The sequence below is a fragment of the Herpailurus yagouaroundi genome, unplaced genomic scaffold (assembly GCF_014898765.1).
Source record: "Herpailurus yagouaroundi ecotype Mexico unplaced genomic scaffold, PumYag 100, whole genome shotgun sequence".
In the NCBI taxonomy this organism is placed as follows: Eukaryota; Metazoa; Chordata; class Mammalia; order Carnivora; family Felidae; genus Herpailurus; species Herpailurus yagouaroundi.
Genome location: NW_024412391.1, coordinates 74057958 through 74078319, shown reverse-complemented (window position 1 = coordinate 74078319; position 20362 = coordinate 74057958). Strand labels below are relative to the sequence as shown.

At 36.0% G+C, this 20362-nt stretch overlaps 1 protein-coding gene across 1 annotated transcript in view; it reads right to left on the bottom strand.

The window, feature by feature from the left end:
• Positions 1–12672: 12672 nt before the first annotated feature.
• PCLO (piccolo presynaptic cytomatrix protein) overlaps positions 12673–20362 on the bottom strand; it is a 417562-nt gene continuing 409872 nt past the window's right edge. Inside the window, 3 exon segments of the mRNA XM_040472795.1 lie at positions 12673–17318; positions 19453–19598; positions 20019–20153. Of these exon segments, the coding sequence (XP_040328729.1) occupies positions 17178–17318; positions 19453–19598; positions 20019–20153 (422 nt within the window). The 3' untranslated portion in view covers positions 12673–17177.

Here is a 20362-nt window from a genome sequence, read left to right as displayed (position 1 = left end):
CACCTGCTGGCATAACACTTGGCCCTGGTACAGAAACTTGGCCATGGGGCATCAAGTGGCCAGGTGTCTGGAACTGCCCATGATGAGCTGAGTTCTCTTAGACCCACAATGACATAAGGTCAGAATGCTCAACAGCAGTCCATCAAAAGTTAGAAATGGTACATGTGAGATCAAGTCTAAAGGACAACATAGGGCACAGACCACCTGCATGAGCAGATGGCCCAAACCCCAGGTCACTTGCAATGATTTTACTAGGTGCTCCTTTGTGAGTAAAATCCCTATGAACAGCTGAAGAAAGAAGGAAAACCCCAAGCTTCATTATAGATGGACAGGCTCAGTATAGGAGTACCTACTGAAGCTGGATGATAGTGGACAGCAGTGTTGATTGATAATAATAGAGACAATATCTTCCCAGTGGGTAAAGGTGCAAATGGAGAATGTGATCATCATTCTTTATAAAAAGGAAGTGACCTTAGGGGAGAACAGATATAGATTTCTGGATATTTGCTAATGGCCTAGTAGGCTGGTTGGGAGCATAAAAGGAAAATACTGGAAGACCATAGATAAGAAAGTATGGGATAGGGGCACCTGGGTGGCTCAGTCTGTTAAGCATGTGACTTCAGCTCAGGTCATGATCTCATGGTTCATGGGTTCAAGCCCCACATCGGCCTCTGTGCAGACAGCTCAGAGCCTGGATCCTGATTCAGATTCTGTGTCTCCCTCTCTGTCTGCCCTCCCCTACTTATGGTCTGTCTCTTTCTCTCAAAAAAAAAATAAATAAATAAACATTTAAAAAATTAAAGTTAAAAAAAGAAGGTCTGGGATAGCATGTGGATGGACGCATTAGGAGTAGGCACTAAGTATAATTTTTGAATCATTTGTTAATGGCTAACAGAAAGCATCCACCAAAGAAAAGCACTGAACAATGAAGTAGACAAAATGATAGGACCAGTTGACATGAGCCACTTTTGTCACTGGCCATTTCAGAACTGGCATTTTAGGTACATAAATGGAATGGCCACGGCCATAACACTGGTATTTCTTCATCTTAAGCCAAGATTAGCTAATGTTTATGTTTACTGGTTTGTCTTTTAATTTTTCCCCATACCTTTCTATTGTGCTTAGAATCTAAAAGCCAAGAATCACAGCAATTATATAAATAAGTCATGAAGTTCAGAAGAAAATTAACAATGCCAGAATTATGTAGCAAGACAGAGTTCTACCAGAAGCACAGTAAATTCCACAGAAAGTGAGCCTTATTTTGTTGATTGCATATTTTTAGATATTGACTCAGACTGAATTTTTAAAATCTTGTTTTAAAACTTGGCTAATTATAGCAGCTTTTTTTGGGGGGGTTGGGAAATTACATAAAATGGGTAGCAAATGAGTCAACAGAAAGTTTTTATTTAAGGAATGCAATGCTGTTGTCAATTTTCTTAGATCTGTAGGGAACTTTGCGGATTATGTGGTCCAAGCCTTTATTATGGGAAAAATAAGGCTTCGAGAAGGGAGATTGTGTTGTAGTGTAATTAATGGCAAAGGTGTGATTAGAATCCAGTTAATCTTACTGTCAAATGTTTTTCTACTAAGTAATAGAGTCTCTTGAACATAGAATCATGTTGTTTGAAATTACTATGGTTATGCACATGAAATTCATATTCCTTGAAACAAGTGACTTCTTAATTTCATTGATCTTAATGATGGCCCTGAATAATTCTTGCATTGTCTTCTTTCAAAAGAAGAATTAAAAATGCAATTCAAGAAAATGTTGGTAATACTGAAAAGTGGGAAAAGTGATAGCAGGTTGAAAATTCCCAAATGACTAATTTGTCTCAGTCATTTGCTCACATATTTGCTAGTGACTATCTTTTGGAAAATGGTAATTCATCTATTTCACCCTTGTCACTCTTTCTTTGATTACCAGGTATTTTCCTGAGGTGAGGTTGTGGATTTTCCATCCTTAATTCTAAGATCTCATTTAAAATTTTTGTATGCTTTTGGTCAGTTTGATTACAATATCTCATCTTTCTGGGTTCTTATTTCTATTTCAGATTCTCAACTTCACGTTATTTCTGGGTCACTAGCTCATGAGCATTCCACAATGGCTTTCCTTAAACTTCTTTCTTTTCTTTTTCAGATTCCTCGTCAATACAAGCAGTTTCATCACTTGGATGATGATACTGAGATGATTACTTACTACTATATTCACTGGCAAAAAATAATTAATGACAAGAAATGTTTTGTCAAAATTTGTAAGAAAGAAGGTAGCACTTGTCTGAGATTTCAATGGAATGGTAGTCAGGAAGGGAATCTTATGTAAGTCTCAGAAAGTTTAAGCAACTTTTCACCTCTCCCGTTCTCTAGAATACCAAAACTCACAGAAGTCTTTTACTATTATACCAATGTCATTCTGGTCTCTCAACTCTCTTACCTCTTTTTTCTCTTTCCACACTGCATTTCCTCTCAGGCTATCCCTTCACTCTCAAACCTCCTCCTTCTCAAGTTCTAAGGCGGATGTAGTTCTCTGTTCTGTCAGTGTGTCTCCTGATTTTGATTCCACCTAGTTTTTGCCCTTTTTCTCTTCCAGAGAAAAGGAAAGTGTGTGGGCACTTAGATGGGCTTTTTCCTGTCTCTAGGTCCCTCTTGTCCCTTTCTTAGTGCCCGCTTAAGTTTTATTTTTTACCAGCTTCATCAAGGTATAATTGATAGAAAAAGCCACATATTTAAAGGATGAGTTTGGACACATATTAACACCTGCAAAACCATCACCACAATCAAGGTAACACACATTCATCACATTCTAAAGTTTCCTCTTGTCCCAGTTTTTAGTGGTAAGAATACTTAACATGAAATTTATCTACTTAAAATTTTTATGTACACAATACGGTATTGTCAACTACAGCCATTATATTGTACGGCCATCTCTAGAATTTGCTCATCTTGCATAACGGAAACTTGTATCCAATAGAACGGGAACTCCCCAGTGCTCATGGGGTAGTTAAATAGGAAGGATTTGCAATACAGTCCAAATGTGATAATCCAAGAAACTGAAAGATGAGGTTTTTTTTGATGGCTTGCCTTTGAGGGGGAGAATGAAAGAGAAGATGGCGTGAAAGATGTTGTCCAGTGTTTTGCCATGGCTCTGGCAATAGGAACCACTGAGAAGTTTCTATAGGAACACATTATGGTCAGATCTGTATTTCAGGTAAGTGACAGGTGGCTGTGTGGACATGAGGCAGTGAGGCCATGAAGAGGCTGCTGTGCAAATCCAAGTAAGAGTTGAAAATTCTGAGGGAGGTTTAAATGAATTAAGTATTCTGGGTAACTATAATTCAAGTTCATCTGCAAGTTCTAATTACTATTAAAAGGAAGTAATTCAATCAAATATGACTTTCTTTTAAATGTCTGCAGCAGTAAATTTGAGTAGCCCTTTTTAAGGCAAGAGTTGAAGTGTTCAAACCTCTAATCAATTGACAATATAGTTGAAATAATAATTTCACAGGAAGAACAGAAAATTAAATTCTCCAGCTCAACAGAATAAAGATGGCTCCACACCAGAAACTTTTCTTCATTGAAAGCAGAAATGTCATCTGAACATTTTGAGGTCAGTATGAGCTTGATAAGGAATTACATAGGCAATGAAAGAAAATTGGTCAATTTTGCTAATAATCAGTATTGTCCCTGGTTCAGCTCTCTTGTTTCAAACTTTTAGGTGCAATTCTGTATACATTGAAGAAAATGGTAATCTCTTATTTTTTGGAAACATGTTGTGAAGTATAGAGACTCTTAAAATATGCCTAGAAATATTTCACTTGTGAAATTTCCCATTCATAAACAAAAGACAGAATCAGATATGGTCATTTCTGAATCATAACACTTATTTCATAGCAGTGTCATTATGCCCCCAAATCAAATTATGCCACTTTATGCAATCTGATTCTGATAATTATAAACCTGTCTTTTCAGCTCTTTTTTATCATTGCAAACTCTGCTTGGAGAATAGTTTCCCAGCATTTCTAGAATAAGCAAGACATTCATAACACTTTACCCATTTACAATATTCCCTTACCCTTAACTCTTATTCTCTTGGTTCAGCTGGTAAATTCTATTCCCCTTGTAAGGCTTTACTCTTAGTTTTTCTTTCCTGTAATTTGCCTGATTTGCCCTTGAAAAATTAGTTATTTCATCTTCATATTTAATGTTTTATGTGTTTCTTTACCTCAGTCCATTGGTCTTTACTTCCCTCTTTGTCAATTACATGTTCTATGGTCCAGCAATTTAGAGTAACCATGTCCTGAACCCCGAATTTCCTTGCGTATCTTTTGTCTAATCCATCTATTAAGACTGAATCTCATTAAAATTTACCATGTCTGTTCTCTTCTCTTACATATAAACACCAAGTCAAGGCTGGGGAAAGTCATGCGGCAAGGCAGATTCGTGTCACCGTGTGTTGTCACTAAGCTCAAAAGGGCCCCAGCATATACAGTATTAATTCTCTTTCTACTTGCTCTTCCCCTCCTCTGCAGGACTATTTAAACCTCCTTTATTCTCTTCAAACATCAAACCCCTATTCCCTTCCTCTTCACTGTAGGCAGATGACCTCATATCTTGTCTCAATGAGAAACTCATAGCCAGCAGAAGGAAACTCTCTTCATGTCCTTGTATCAAACATATGGTCTGTCTACATTTGTCCTAATAATCTCCTTTTTCTGTTGTTCACTAGGGAAGCAGTTTTTTACCTTGGTTACATACTGACAATATCTAGGGAACTTTAAAAATCCCTTACGCTTGGCCCAAATGGCAGGGAGGATGATTTAAATAGTCTGGTTTGGAATTTGGGTATCCGTGTTTTTTAAAGCTCTTTGGATGATTCTACTGCGGAGTCAGGGCTGGGAGCTGACTGTTGGGGACATTTTCCTTTCTCCTCCTGAAGGGGGGTTGTTGCACAAGTATCTGGGTTCCATCTTCTCATATTGCACACTAAAATGTATTCATTGCCTCTTCTCTGTATATAGCCAGGATGGAGAGAATCATTCCCTCTCAAGTATGTCCTTCCACATTGACTTCGCAATTTATTTAATCCTGTCTCATCTTAAAAATCAAACCAAACCAAACCAGCTGACCGACCAACCAACCAAACAAGAAACTTCAGATTTCTTCTTCATACCTGTGATGGCCGGTTTTACGCATCGAATGTAGTGGCCGGTTATCCAAACACGACTTGAAGCACCCTGTGATAGTATTTTGTAGAGGTGATTAGCATCTCCAGTCAGCTGACTTTAAGAGCTTGTTCTCAGTATTATGGGCGGGCACGCCTGATCTCATCAGCTGAAAGGCCTTAAAATCTTTTAAAAGCTTAGATTCCAAATGAAGGAGTACCACCTGTGGACTGCAGTGTCCACGTTCTGCCTGAGTTTCTAATCTGCCCTGATACAATCCAAATATCTAAAAAGAATTCAATACTTGTTGAGTCCATTTTTAAAAATTGGTTTCTGTCCCCATCATTCCACTGAAACAACCTACAGAGGTTATAATTGACCTTATGTTGCCAAACACATTGTTCGTTCTTTTTCCAAACGCTAAATTTTTAACTCTTTAATACTTAATTCTTGCTCTTTTGAAGTTGTGTTCTTTAAATGCTTATTTATTTTTGAGAAAGAAAAAAACACAAATGTAAATGAGGAAGGGGCAGAGAGAGAGAGAGGACTCCAAGAAAGCTCTGCACTTTCAGAACAGAGCCCTAAGCAGAGCTTGATCTCATGAACCTGAGCTGAAATCAAGAGTTGGACACTTAACTGACAAGCCACCCAGGTGTCCCTGAAATTGATTTAAATTGTGAAAAAAAATACACAAAACAGTGTGTGGTTTAAATAATAATTCTTTTGCAAGTATGCGTATAATCACCACACAGATTAAGAAATAGGACATTGCTAGTATCTTCGAAATCCCCTAAACACTATTCCCTAATGACACCTGCTTTATTCCTGCAGGAGGAAACCTATTCTTTCATGATAATCAATCCTTTAATTTTTTTCATGGCTCTTAGAACCATGCTGTATTTTGGCAGGCTGTATTTTTACTTTTCCTCCGTGTATTTGTGAAATGCATTCATATTGATATGTATACTTCTGGCTTATTCATTTTTACTGTCTTGAATTATTCTGTTGCATTGCTGCACTACAAAATATCAATTTTATTATTGATGGATTTGGGGGTTGTTAGAGTTTGGGGCTACCATGAATGATGCTGCTATAAATACACTTATAAGGATAATATTCAAAAGACTTAATGATGTTTATGGCAAGGTCACACACCAGTCACAAGTTGCCAAGACCATCTGAATGGAAGGTGGACACTGTACCAGTATGTATTGGCTAAATAACCATCTAGCGTACTTGAATACGTGTGCTGACCAACATGTTCAAGAGGTTTTCTGATGGCTGTAGTTTTTCTGATGTCTGAGCGCCATCACTGAATTGTAGGGGATGGAAATCTTTAATATACAAGGAAATTTCTGGCTATTTTTAAAATGGTTGCACCAATCTATACTTATGTCATTTAACACTTAATGAGAATTCCATTCCAACATTTGGCTTCCTCAGACTAGATTTTTTTTTTTACTCATGTATGTGCATATTATATCATTGTAGTTTAAATGGAATTACCCTGGAAAATAATATTTCTTAACCATTTGGATTTCTTCTCATCTAAAGTATCTGTCGATGATACCATATGGTTTCACTCTTATGTGGATCCTGAGAAACTTAACAGGAACCCATGGGGGAGGGGAAGGAAAAAAAAAAAAGAGGTTAGAGTGGGAGAGAGCCAAAGCATAAGAGACTGTTGAGAACTGAGAGCAAACTGAGGGTTGATGGGGGGTGGGAGGGAGGAGAGGGTGGGTGATGGGTATTGAGGAGGGCACCTTTTGGGATGAGCACTGGGTGTTGTATGGAAACCAATTTGACAATAAATTTCATATATAAATATAAAAATAAATAAATAAATAAATAAAAAATAAAGTATCTGTCGAAGTGTTTTTCTTATATTTCTATTATGTAGCTTTTCTTTTACCTCTGATTTGTGTTATATATTTTTCACACTAGTCTATTTTTTTTTTGCTCATTTATCTTATATATCAAATATCTTTTCTAATTTTTTGACTTTTTAAACAATCTCTTTATAGTGTGTGAGGAACAGAAGTCTTAACTTTTATGTAGTAGTATTTACCCAATTTTCCTTCCGGTTAGTGTACCTTGTTTAAGAAATATTTTCCTCATCTAAGTTTATGAAGTTATTTTTCTAAATTATCCTCCATATGTTTTATAAATTTGCCTTTCATATTTAGGTCTTTAAAATTATATGGATTTTATTCTTGAAAACTGTGAGAGACAGGGTCCAATATCATTTATTTTTATTTTTTTAAGTGGCTACCCAATTGACTCCTGCTATTTTTTTTTATATGAAATTTATTGTCAAATTGGTTTCCATACAACCTAGGGCTCCTCCCAACAGGTGCCCTCCTCAATGCCCATCACCCACCCTCCCCTCCCTCCCACCCCCCATCAACCCTCAGTATAATTCTCAGTTTTTAAGAGTCTCATGGTTTGGCTCTCTCCCCTCTCTTTTTTTTTTTTTTTTTTCCTTCCCCTCTCCCATGGTCTTCTGTTAAGTTTCTCAGGATCCACATAAGAGTGAAAACATGTGGTATCTGTCTTTGTATGACTTATTTCACTTAGCATAACACTCTCCAGTTCCATCCACGTTGCTACAAAAGGACGTGTTTCATTCTTTCTCATTGCCACGTAGTATTCCATTGTGTATATAAACCACAGTTTCTTTATCCATTCATCAGTTGATGGACATTTAGGCTCTTTCCATAATTTGGCTATTGTTGAGAGTGCTGCTATAAACATTGGGGTACAAGTGCCCCTATGCCTCAGCACTCCTGTATCCCTTGGGTAAATTCCTAGCAGTGCTATTGCTGGGTCATAGAGTAGATCTGTTTTTAATTTTTTGAGGAAACTCCACACTGTTTTCCAGAGCGGTTTCACCAGTTTGCATTCCCACTAACAGTGCAAGAGGGTTCCCATTTCTCCACATCCTCTCCAGAATCTATGGTCTCCTGATATGTTCATTTTAGCCACTCTGACTGCCATGACATGGTATCTGAGTGTGGTTTTGATTTGTATTTCCCTGATGAGGAGCGATGTTGAGCATCTTTTCATGTGTCTGTTGGCCGTCCGGATGTCTTCTTTAGAGAAGTGTCTATTCATGTTTTCTGCCCATTTCTTCACTGGATTATTTGTTTTTCGGGTGTGGAGTTTTATGAGTTCTTTATAGATTTTGGATATAGCCCTTTGCCTGATATGTCATTTTCAAAGGGAAGGGAATTAAAAACAAAAATGAACTACTGGGGCCTCACGAAGATAAAAATCTTCTGCACTGCAAAGGAAACAATCAACTAAACTAAGAGGCAACCAACAGAATGGGAAAAGATATTTGCAAATGACTCCTGCTATTTAATTGCAAATTCATGGGGATTTGCAGATCTGCTTCATCTCCTCTGTTGTATATAAAGTATGCATTGTGTGTGAGTATGCTGGTCTCACCATTTCCTTCCATTGTTCAATTTACGTATCCTGTGTCAGCACTATATTCTTAATTTCTATATATATATTTTAAAATTAATGTTTATTTTTGAGAGAGACAGAGAGAGAAACAGAGTGCGAGCAGGGGAGGGGTAGAGAGAGAGGGAGACACAGAATCCCAAGCAGGCTCCAGGCTCAGACCTGTGAGCACACAGCCCAACGTGGGGCTTGAACTCACAGACTGTGAGATCATGACGTGAGCTGAAGTCGGACACTTAACTGTCTGAGCCACCCAGGCGTCCCTTAATTTCTGTATCTTTATAATGTCTTAATATTTTTCTTGGCCCTGTGTTTCAACATAAATTTTATAATCAGTGTATCAAATTTCTCACACACTTAAGAAATGTAATTGCATTGAATCAATGGAATTGAGGTTTGGGAAGAATTTCAGATCACTACTATATTCAGTTTTTCAATCAATGAACATTGTATTTAGCTCTTATTTAACATCTTAATTTTTTTTAACATGTATTGCTGAGAGACAGAGAGAGACAGAACACAAGCAGGGGAGGAGCAGAGGAGGGAGACACAGAATCTGAAGCAGACTCCAGGCTCTGAGCTGTCAGCACAAAGTCCGGTGCGGGGCTTGAATCCACGAACCATGAGATCATGACCTGAGCTAAAGTCAGATGATTAACCAACTGAGCCACCCACGCGTCCTAGCTCTTATTTAATACTTTAAAAAAATATTATTGTTTTTTTGGTAGAGGTCTTTGAACTCCTTCATTAATTTATTCCTAGGCATTTGATACTTTTGATGCTAGTAAAAATCATTTCTTGAAATTTTCATTTTCTGATGATTTCTTGTTCACATTCAGAGAAGAAATTTATTTCTGTACAGTTTTTAAAATTAGTAAACTTGACAAATTTTCATATACTTACAAATTGTTGATTGTTTTGGATTTTCTACACACAAAGATGTATAATCCACAAATAATTATAGTTCTTTTCTTCTTTCTCACTTCTTACTCCTTTACTTGTCTTTTTCTTCTCTAGCCTTGACACAATGGCTAGAAACTCTCATAAAGGTATTGAAGAGAATGGTGATAAGAAAACATATTTGCTTTGTTTCTGGTCTCAGAGGAAAAGCCTTCTATCCATTTACCAGCAAGGTTTTGTTGTTGTTGTTGTTGTTGTTGTTTGGTTGTTTGGTTTTATTTGGTAGATAACATTCAGCAGACTTAAAAAGTACTCTTCTATTTCAAGTGTGTTATAAAGTTTTTATTAGAAATGGATTTTGAATTTTAATTTTTTTTTTCAACGTTTATTTATTTTTGGGACAGAGAGAGACAGAGAATGAACAGGGGAGGGGCAGAGAGAGAGGGAGACACAGAATCTGAAATGGCCTCCAGGCTCTGAGCCATCAGCCCAGAGCCCAACGCGGGGCTCGAACTCACGGACTGCGAGATCGTGACCTGGCTGAAGTCGGACGCTTAACCGACTGCGCCACCCAGGTGCCCCTGATTTTGAATTTTATCAAATATGACCCAGCATCTTATGATTTTTGTAACTTAATATATTAATGTACAAGATTTCATTAATTCATTTTCCAGCATTGAAAAAAATCTTGTGTAACTGGGATAATTCAACTTGGTCATGATTCTTACCACTTTCATACATTTCTAGCTATTTGGAAGTTCGCGTATACATTATTTATCCTACCTGATAATGTTAACTTGGTCTTCTTTCTCCTCTGATTGTCACAGGTCTATTAATTTTATTGAACTTGTTTTCAAAGAATCAAATTGTTGGAAGGTCATTTTTTATTGAGTAATCCATGGAAATATTTCTTAATTTTTACAAATAATAAAATTTAATTATTATATAATATAAAAAAATAAAATTTTAATTTATTTGGAATTGTCATTTAAACCGAGGAAAGGATTTCAACATTTTTATTATCATAATTTGAGTACTTTTTTAAAGTCTATTTCTTTATTTTGATAGAGAGAGAGAGAGAGAGAGCGCACAAGCAGCAGTGGGGCAGAGGGAGAGGGAGAGAGAGAGAATCCCAAGCAGGGTCCACACTATGCAGAGCCTGATGAGGGGCTTGAACTCATGAACATGTGACATCATGACCTGAGCTGAAATCAAGAGTCATATGCTTAACAGACTGATCCACCCAGGTGCCCTGTTATTACTTTTTAATAGAAAACTATTTCAGCTCAATTTCCTATAAAAGCTTTAAACTGTAGATATAAGGACTTTTCAGCTTGTAAATGCCTAGATAAGAAAGTCAAAAATTCAAACTCATTACTCATCATCTAATTACAACCTTTTAGAGATCTTATTATCTTCAAAAACTGTTCTAAGATACTTGTTTTACCTAAGAATGCTCTTTAAACATTTTTTTCTTAATGTGTATTCATTTTTTGACAGACAGAGACAGCACAAGTGGGGGAGAGACAGAGAGAGAGGGAGACACAGAATGTGAAGCAGGCTCCAGGCTCTGAGATGTTAGCACACACCTGACGTGGGGATTGAACCTATGAACCATGAGATCATGGCCTGACCTGAAGTCAGATGCTTAACCGATTGAACTGCTCAGGCACCCTTTCCTAAGAATACTCTTAAGAGTTTACCTTAAGTATATTGGACACTACACTGGATACTACACGTGATCTTAGTCAAAAGGCCAAGAAGTAATACCATATCAGATAAAACCTGATCAATCAGTGTCAATATATTCGTAAATTTAGTTATTTTATAGACATAAATAGGAAAGTAAAAATTCAAGTTAAATAAATCCCCTATGCTGTTTTAAGGTTAAGAAATGATATATAACTTTCTTGCCATAAAAAGAAACTTATCAAAGAATATAAAAAACACATAAGCTTACTCAAAGCTGTCCCCAAATCATTAAAAAAGGAAAATTTGAACATTGATAAGAATAACAGTTTCAATGAATTAAAACACATCAAATTTTGAATCACTAAATTTTACCCCTGAAATCAATATTATACTATATGTTAACTAACTAAAATTTAAATAAAAATTTGAAACAATAAAAGGTAAAAAAAACAAAACAAAACATGTCAAATTTGTTTCAATCCTTGAGTTAGCAATGATAATAAAAATAAAAGCATAAACTTTGTGGTCATCTTTGGAGGATGATAGGGATTACTTTTTTTGAAAACATGGTAAGCAGTTAAACAAAACTGTCCAATCTTCTCTGCCTTTATCCTAACTTTCCTATACAAACTATTCTACTCAGTAATCAAATGTTGGTTGAGGGGAAATTTATCTTTTTAACAGTATTCCAAGAAGAAATGCTGATTGAAGTAGAATATCACCATTTTGTAAAATTTAATTAATGGGTCTCTTCTAGGCATTGAGCACCAGTGGCTGGAAATAAGACAAATATGAAAGACAGCCAAATACTATACACCTCTCAACAGAGGAATATAATGCCAACCTTTGAGTTTGAACATGAATCAGGTCAAATCCGTAGAGCAAAAGACCAAGTTACAGGCAATAAAGGACAGAAAAACTTGTTAACCACCCTGTGAGTATGCAATCAGCAAAAACCAGATTTGGTAGAAAGACCAGATTTCTTCAAAAAGTATGATGTCCTGAAAAAAAAAAAAAGAGGTGGGGGGGAGAATACATAGATTAAAAGAGGCTTAGAAAACATTTAAAAAATAATATCACCCCCATTTTGTTTACTAGGCAGATGTCAATGATAAACCAGGAACTAATTATCATAAAAATAAGGCCGGTGTTTACATTTAGGGTTTGGGAGGATTTTGTGACAGGGGAGGGTTACATGGAGGACTTATGAGATGACTGGCAAAGTTTCATTTCTTGACCTGGGTGGTGGTTACAAAAGTATCTGATAGACAATAATTTATTAAGCTATATGTTTAATTCTGTTTTCTGTATCTGTGCCACGTTTAAAATTTATTTTTTAAACTCGGTGAGTGAATGTATTTATGATATAATTTTCAGAGGAAATGTTGTGAAAAGTTCTATTTCTGTAATAAAGCATCACTTTATCAAGTTGATAAACACAAGAAGTCAAAGGTGACATTTTCAGTATTTATTGGTAAGGCTGAGGCAACAGCCTTTATACAGCACAATTTGCATAAGTTATCAAGATACATCTTGTATACAATCACAAAACCAAGACATATTTTTACATAGGGTAAAACTCAAGACAGATTTACAAGCATTTTTAATACAATTCTCGTATATTTCAATTCAATGTATACAACCTTTATCCCAAGAATTTGTATTTGTTCATTAGATTTTCCAGAGAGATTTGGGTAGAACAGAAAAGAACACATTAGCAAATCACCAACATGGCATGCAACATGTAGTTAGAAACAAGACATATCTCCAAGTACTTTATTTTTTATTTTGAAATCAATTTTATTAGATTTTTATTCTTTCAGACAAGAATGTTTTCCATTAATATCAGATGTGTTTTTGTTAGGATATTAGCACACACATTAATCAGTAGTGGGAGCACCTGAGCACATCACTGACAACTATACAGACACAATCAAACGATAATCATATTCACATGCTGAATGCCAAATGAAATTATTATTTCAACTTTGTCTATTTTACCAAATGTATAGGTATGTACAGGGTAACGATTTAAGAAAATGCTCTCAATCTACATTTCAGATAAGGAATCATTGGATTAAATGATTTTGACTTAATGGGCTTCTTTAATAATAACAACATGGAACATACAGAAAACATCAATGTGTCATATTCAATGAGAATATCTGTTTCACTCATTCATTTTTTGTATTACATCAAAGGCAAGTAATTATTAAAGAGACGGCTCATGATTATTCATCGAGCTTTCCGTCACTTCCATCTCAAGCTCAACAAGAGGGCAACTCACTCTGTCACATGTAGAGTTATAAACATATATATATATATATATAGCTGTAGTTGGCTGCTTTGGGAATATTAGACATTATAGCAATGAAAATAAGTTTTTAAAAATATTGTTAGTTATGATTTAAATAATAAAGTAAAAAAATACTATAAACATCTTTATGATATCTTAATGAAATGAAACATTGGTCAAATAATTTCTAATAAATTGGGCACAATATAGTATATAATTTTATTTCACTTCACAGGACCACCGACCTAGTGTCACTACCACTATTACCGCTATCATCACAACATTCCTATAGAAAGAATCGGTATCAGCTGGTTACCAGCTATAATATTCCCACAATATGACTATTTTAATGTGTGTGATCCACAAAACTAATCCCACTGATATGTTGAAAATATGCATTTATTAGTACGGTTAATTACAACATGGGCCCATTAAGGAGCAAAGACCATCCCTGCTCCTTAATCTTGGAAACTGTTCTTTTCAACAGAAATGGTAAAGAAAGAGTTCAGAGTCACCAAAAGTCTTCTTAATCTTAAGTAAAAATAAGGGAAACACCAACTTCTTGCTCAAACCGTTACCTATGTCTGTAACGACCCTCCTAGAAGTCCCCGTCTTTTGTAAAAATTCACTCTGTGCTTTTGCTTCTACAGCTAAAAGTTCCTTAGGACCCAATTTTCAACCAAGAAGCAACTCCAGTCTCTGACGATTTGATGAAATTGTGGGAAAAATTAAGATGCTTTTCAAAATATAGGTGTTGTACTTGGACTGATCACATATTATTTAGAAATTACAAACTTTGTCATCAGTCGGATAAAAAAAAAAAGCTGATTCCAAAAAAATAAAATAAAATAAAAAGTGGAAAATCATGTGCTGTGAGATATACAAAAAAGTAAAAAACACCAGGAGCCCTATTTGCAATTAAAAAAGAAATCGTTTTGTTGTAAGAAGGGTAATCAACATCATTCAGAAGAAATGCATTTGTTCAAGGATCAGTGTTGCATAGAATAATTCCAGCACAACTTGGGATTTTGGTCAGTGGCAAACTTGGCACACTTTGGCAGGATCTTATGCTCTCTGAAGGGGGATGCTGGTGCACAAAAAGCCATGTCATTAGCTCTCTTGATTGACCTGGCCCCGTCCGTCACTAGTTCCTCGGAACAAAGGGGCACCTGTAATGCAAAGACTCCTACTCTTTCAGGTCAAATAGCTACCAAGGGATGATCTTTGTTTTTGGTGGCACCTCATTTGTATTATTCTAAAATAAATTTGCAACTGGAATGAAGTAAAACTTACTGCTCCTACAACCTCCCCTGCATACCTCTGGGTGTGAGTGGCTGCAGAAGAGGACCTAGCGTGAGCTAGAGTGTCCTTTTAAGGGCAAAGAGCAGAACCTTTTTGTGTCAGAAAGAGATCTTCCTGAATCCTTCTCTTCCCCAATTATGAATGATGATTATAAGCTCCCTAAAGTGCTAACTTCTGCCGGTGATATCCATAGCAACCATCAGCAGATCTAGCTGTCTCTAAAAATAAAATCCTAGCAATATCGAATCTTCAGCAATCCCCTCCCCTGCGTGCTCGTTTTAGAGCAGTATCAATTGGTAAATGACACTGCGATATCAGCGAGGGGAGGGGAAAAAAATACAGGGAAGAAAAGTGACTGTTAGCTTTCTTAGACTGGGGAAGAGTGAATTTCTATTTCTTTATGAATATAATAAAGATAGCCTGGCATTTATTAGAAATTGTTTTCTTTTTAATGTTTTACGTTAAATCAATTCCTCTCAAATTTCAAGTATGTTTTTCTTTAAAAAATGAGAAAATTCAACATCCAACCAGTATATTTGGGGATGATTTCTCTAAACCCGTGGAAATCCCACCTTTGAATAAAGAAGCAGCTTTTAAAACTCAGAACAGTCTGAGAACCAATTTATTTTGGGGTAGGATAAGATTAGTAGGTTCATTTCATTTATAATAACTCGATTTGCAAATCATTTTGATTTAATTCTTCACCTTTTCGCAGGTTCAACACCAGGTTATATTTTAAAGAAAAAAATAGTTTTGGAGCTAATATACTACTTTTATCCAAGTCAATGCTGACCATTGGTATGGAGGATGTTTTTGCATATAAAATTTGAGAAATAAAGAGCTGCATAGCAATTATTCCTTGCTTATATCTATAAAATTGTATCTGGAAATGTGCTTTCTTTTTTCTCACAGTTCACTTGGTTTGATCATCCCCACATCCCATTAGGAAAGCTAAGAATATGTAATTATATTTATCCTACAAATAAGAAACCTGGGGAAAAGTGACTTGAAGGGACATGTGCAAGGTGACACAGTCAGTGGCAGGACCAAGACAGAAGCTGGGCTTTTAATCTCAGCTCAGTGTATTTCCTGTTGGTTGATGGAGAAGAGGATGCTTCATTTTAATGACTTAGGCATTGGTTCTTTTATTCGGCATTATTAAAATAGCTCGTTATATTTTACTCTCAATATACTGTGGACTTTTCACATATTTTCCCAGTATTGACAAGCTTGATCACTGCGATATTGTCACTAAAGGAGGAAAATGGAACACTAGAGAGAACTTAAGTTTGGTGTCATTGTGCAATCAGTTAATGCGCTAAAGGAAAAAAAAGCATTATGGAAGAACAGGAAATGACACCAATTAAAGAATTGGTGTCACAGATTAATATGATGTGTTTTCCAGAGGAAGAATTTATCCTCTTTCAATACCTCACTCAAGAGAAAGGAAATACGTGGAATGACACATTTATTTGCACTTGCACAAAGAACAACTTATCATGCTTCCTAGAACATACCATTTTAGTCTATGTTCTTTGGTATGTTGAAAATGTAATGGTAAGTTATGGAGGTTTTGATGTTTTCAACCAAGGTTCCAATATTTTTGTGGGGCAACATTCATTGTTAGCCAATCATGGCTTTATTTCTAAATAAACATAGGTCCATTTCTACTTAGTATTATCTTCACTCTACATTCTTTCAAATTATACAAATGTGCTTTTACAACATGAATTCCAAAGTTGGTGGTGTTCACGCTTGTAACATTTAGACATAGAGAAAATCTAAAAGCCATCATTTCCCCGTCTCCAGTACCTTTTCCTTATGAACACAACCACCTCCCTCTTAGTCTTGAACACATCCTGTAGTTGAGTCCTGTGTTGGAATCTAAACACAGTAAGTTGTCGGAGAAAATAAGATGAAGAAGAAAGATTTGTAGACGTCCGAAAATTGTGATTTGTTACGTCAGTTCTTTCCTTTCAACCAAGATTCTTTTGCATAAAGAATAAACTCTGCATTAGAAACCATATTAATAGTTGAGCATTTGCCCTTAGCTATAGGGCAACTCTGCTCAAAATCACCATTAATCTGCATTAAGTAACCAAGATAGCTCTCACTGTCTGTCTTGACAACCACACGCAATCCTTTTTTTTTTTTTTTTTTTTTTTTTGGTCCCTAAAACAGGAACTTCTTCATCTGAGTTTTTTACTGTGTTCCACAACAAAACATTTACAAGACTTTGTTTTTGCGGGCCGTTCCTCCTTTCACGTTTACCCCCAAAACGTGAATAGAATAGTATCCAACTGTCGTCTTGATTTGAGATCATTTAGAACAGTTTCCATACCCTGAGCAGACACATTTCTTCAATGGGTTTGAGTAGGACTGACCAAAAGTTTGTGCCAGTTGACTATTCTTTTTCTCAGATCCACTTTGTCAAGCCAGATACAGGCTTCGCCAATCAAGGTCTTTTTCATAAACTTCCCTCCATTAGAGAAAAGTAAAATCTAGAAAAAAGAGCCAAAGTTATATATACTTGCATACATTTTTCAACCTTTTTAAAAGGACATTTGATCGTCAAAGAAGTAACACAGACAAGAAAGGGTAAGAGGAAGTAGCAGCTATACTTGTAAGATAACTAATCCTCAAGATATCCTCAAAAGATGTGCATAGTATTAATTAATTCACACCAGCATTTCCCAAAGGAAAAGCCACATCCAGGAGGATATGAGAATTTTAGATAAGACATGTATTAACAGCTCATTCTGACTAGGTTTATGCTTAATTGAATAGAAAATTTCTCAGAAGAACTTGCTAGGTACATTTTCTAGTAGTTTATGAAATATGCACCAACATACAAAATTGTTTGAGTGCTGAGCAAATGAATAAGAGCTCACAAGGCAGAGAAAATACAACAGTAATTTTATTTAGCATTTAATTTACTGGTGGTTTTACTACAGTGTGTACTTCTGAAGTGATTTCTTGTCATATGTAGAACTTATATTAGTTGAAATGCCATAGGATCTCACACTCAAGACAGTTTTTTCTTTCTTCCAGAGATGAGTTGAAGAAAGGTAGAGAGCGTCAGTGTTAACCATTAATCCTTGACAGTTCTCTCTTGCTTTCTTTTCAGAATCTCCTTTAGAGAATTCATCTTTATTCTTGGCTAAAACTTTACTTTTATGTTTCTGACTTCAAAATATACATTTATGATTATTTCTTCTGGGCCCTGGTTTTGGGATTGTATACGACATTGTATATCTTCACCTGCATCCTGCTTTCTTATTACATTTATCACATTTCAGACAAATGTGTAATCTTTCTCCCTCACAGTCCTGTCTCTAACTACTTAATCTCTGTAGAAGACACATTTGCTCACACAGACTTCAGAGCATCTTTTGCTCTTCTAAAATTTCTTTCCACTGTAATACCTTTTAATACCCTCAATGCAGCTTTAACTTTGTAATATTTCTTATATGTGTCTCTAGGGTGCCCTTCAGGGCCAGTACCACGGTCTTACTCTTCCCATATTTTTTTATCTCTTTCCTCCCACCTCGGTTTCCCTCTTTCGTTCCTTGTTCCTACATCTAATGAAGACATACTACGTACAAACACTGTATTATGTTGTAGAACAAAGAGCAATGAAAGCCAGGCCTTGCCCTAGAGGAGCGGAGAGTGGGAAAGCAGTGACCAGTAGGGATATAAATGATTATGCAGCACAGATTAGGATTGGTAACCTAGTAAGATTAGCAAAATACTGTGCGAATGAGGCATGATGAATTGCACGTAGGGTCATCAGTAGAGGGCAGAGTTCATCCTGAAAGACTTGGGAATAGTGAGATGGGTGGAGAGGGATGAAGAAGACAATATTGAAGGGAAGAAAAATATGAGCAAACCGTTGGAGGCTTAACCTGATTTGAAAAGATTGTGGTGCGGCTGGAGCATAGAGTGTGTTGTAAAGAATACAAAGAGATGAGATTAAACCAACACTCTTAGAGTTCGCGTGAGAGGACTATGGATGAGTCAGGATGTAGGTGAATCACTGAAGGCTTTGATGTAACCTACCGGCCAGTGTTTCTGTCTGTCTGTCTGTCTACCTACCTACCTGCCTATTCTTAATTCAAGTATACGTAACATTCATTATATTAGTTTCAGGTGTACAACATAAGGATTCAGCAATGCTATACGCTGCTCAGTGCTCATCACAGTAAGTACACTCTCAATTGCCTTCACTATTTCACTCACCCCCAGGGCCCCCTTACCCAGTGTTTTTAAAAGATGCCTCTGCCAGCAGCGCGATGAAGTGAATTAAGAGGGGAAGACATTGATGGCACGGAGGCCAGCTACACTGCTAAAATGATCTGAGTAATAAAGATGAAAACTCAAAGAGGACTAGTGGCTGTGAGCATGGAAATAAATCTATATAAAATAAACTGAGTAAGCAGAATAGAGAAGATTTGGTAGCTAACTGGATGGGTAAGTGAGCTGCAGACTTCTTAAAGGCCCCTGGAAAGAAACCCCTAAGACTGAATTAACTTGTAAAATGTCACACACGATATGATCAGTATACACATATTAAATAATTGAATGGCAAATAAATACTGTACACACAAAAAGAGTAACTGCACGGTATACAGTTACCTGAAGAGAATGCCCAGCAGGACTGAGGCTGAATCTAAAAGTTTCATTGAATGAAGGCTCTCTATCATGTCTGCAAACTCTCGTTTTTTTCTTGATCACTTTCTTCTGGGTAGAGATGTTCATCACATATATTTTTACATATAAATCTGAAAAGAAGAATTCAGCTTGTAAAATGTCCATTACTCATACAATTTTCTATTGAAAGAATTATAATCGTACACTGGGAGTTATCCTACATTTTAAACAAAGCCAGCAGAACGTGCTCAATTTGTTTCAGACAACATAAAATGATTAAAAGACACACCAATTCTCTTAGCAATTTGAATGTGTTTTCCCGTTGTATGATAAACACATTACTCTGTTTCTGTGTTGAGAAAAATTATCTAAAAATTAGTAGAATACCAACGTGTTCTATATAAGAGAGGTTAATCCTTATTTCACATTTTTTTTTCAGATATACTCGGCATACAGCCCCAATTTTACTTTGAATTTTCCAGATTATTTAGGACATATTCCTACAGAACTCCTAGATATTTTATATTTCTCATTATCATAAAATTAGATACCTGGTAAGTGATCAGGAGACTTAAATTTGTAGGTGATATTTCTGCATTGGAGAATCTCAACTATCAGTTGTTCACCATCTGTCTTCATTTCCTTCTTCAGTGCAATCTTGATTTCTCCCATTACCTGAGTTTTGACTGGAAAAAGTTAAGAAAAATGGTAAGGAATAGGAAATGAAATCTATTCAATGTTTCATTCAATAATTCATGCATACATTCATTTACTGAGTGTTTATCAAGCGCTGAACACTTTATTGTATCCTGTGGATACACAGATGAATAAAACACAGCCCTTAAGGAGTGACAGATTTCATGGGAAGACCAATAAATTCCACACTTACAACAAA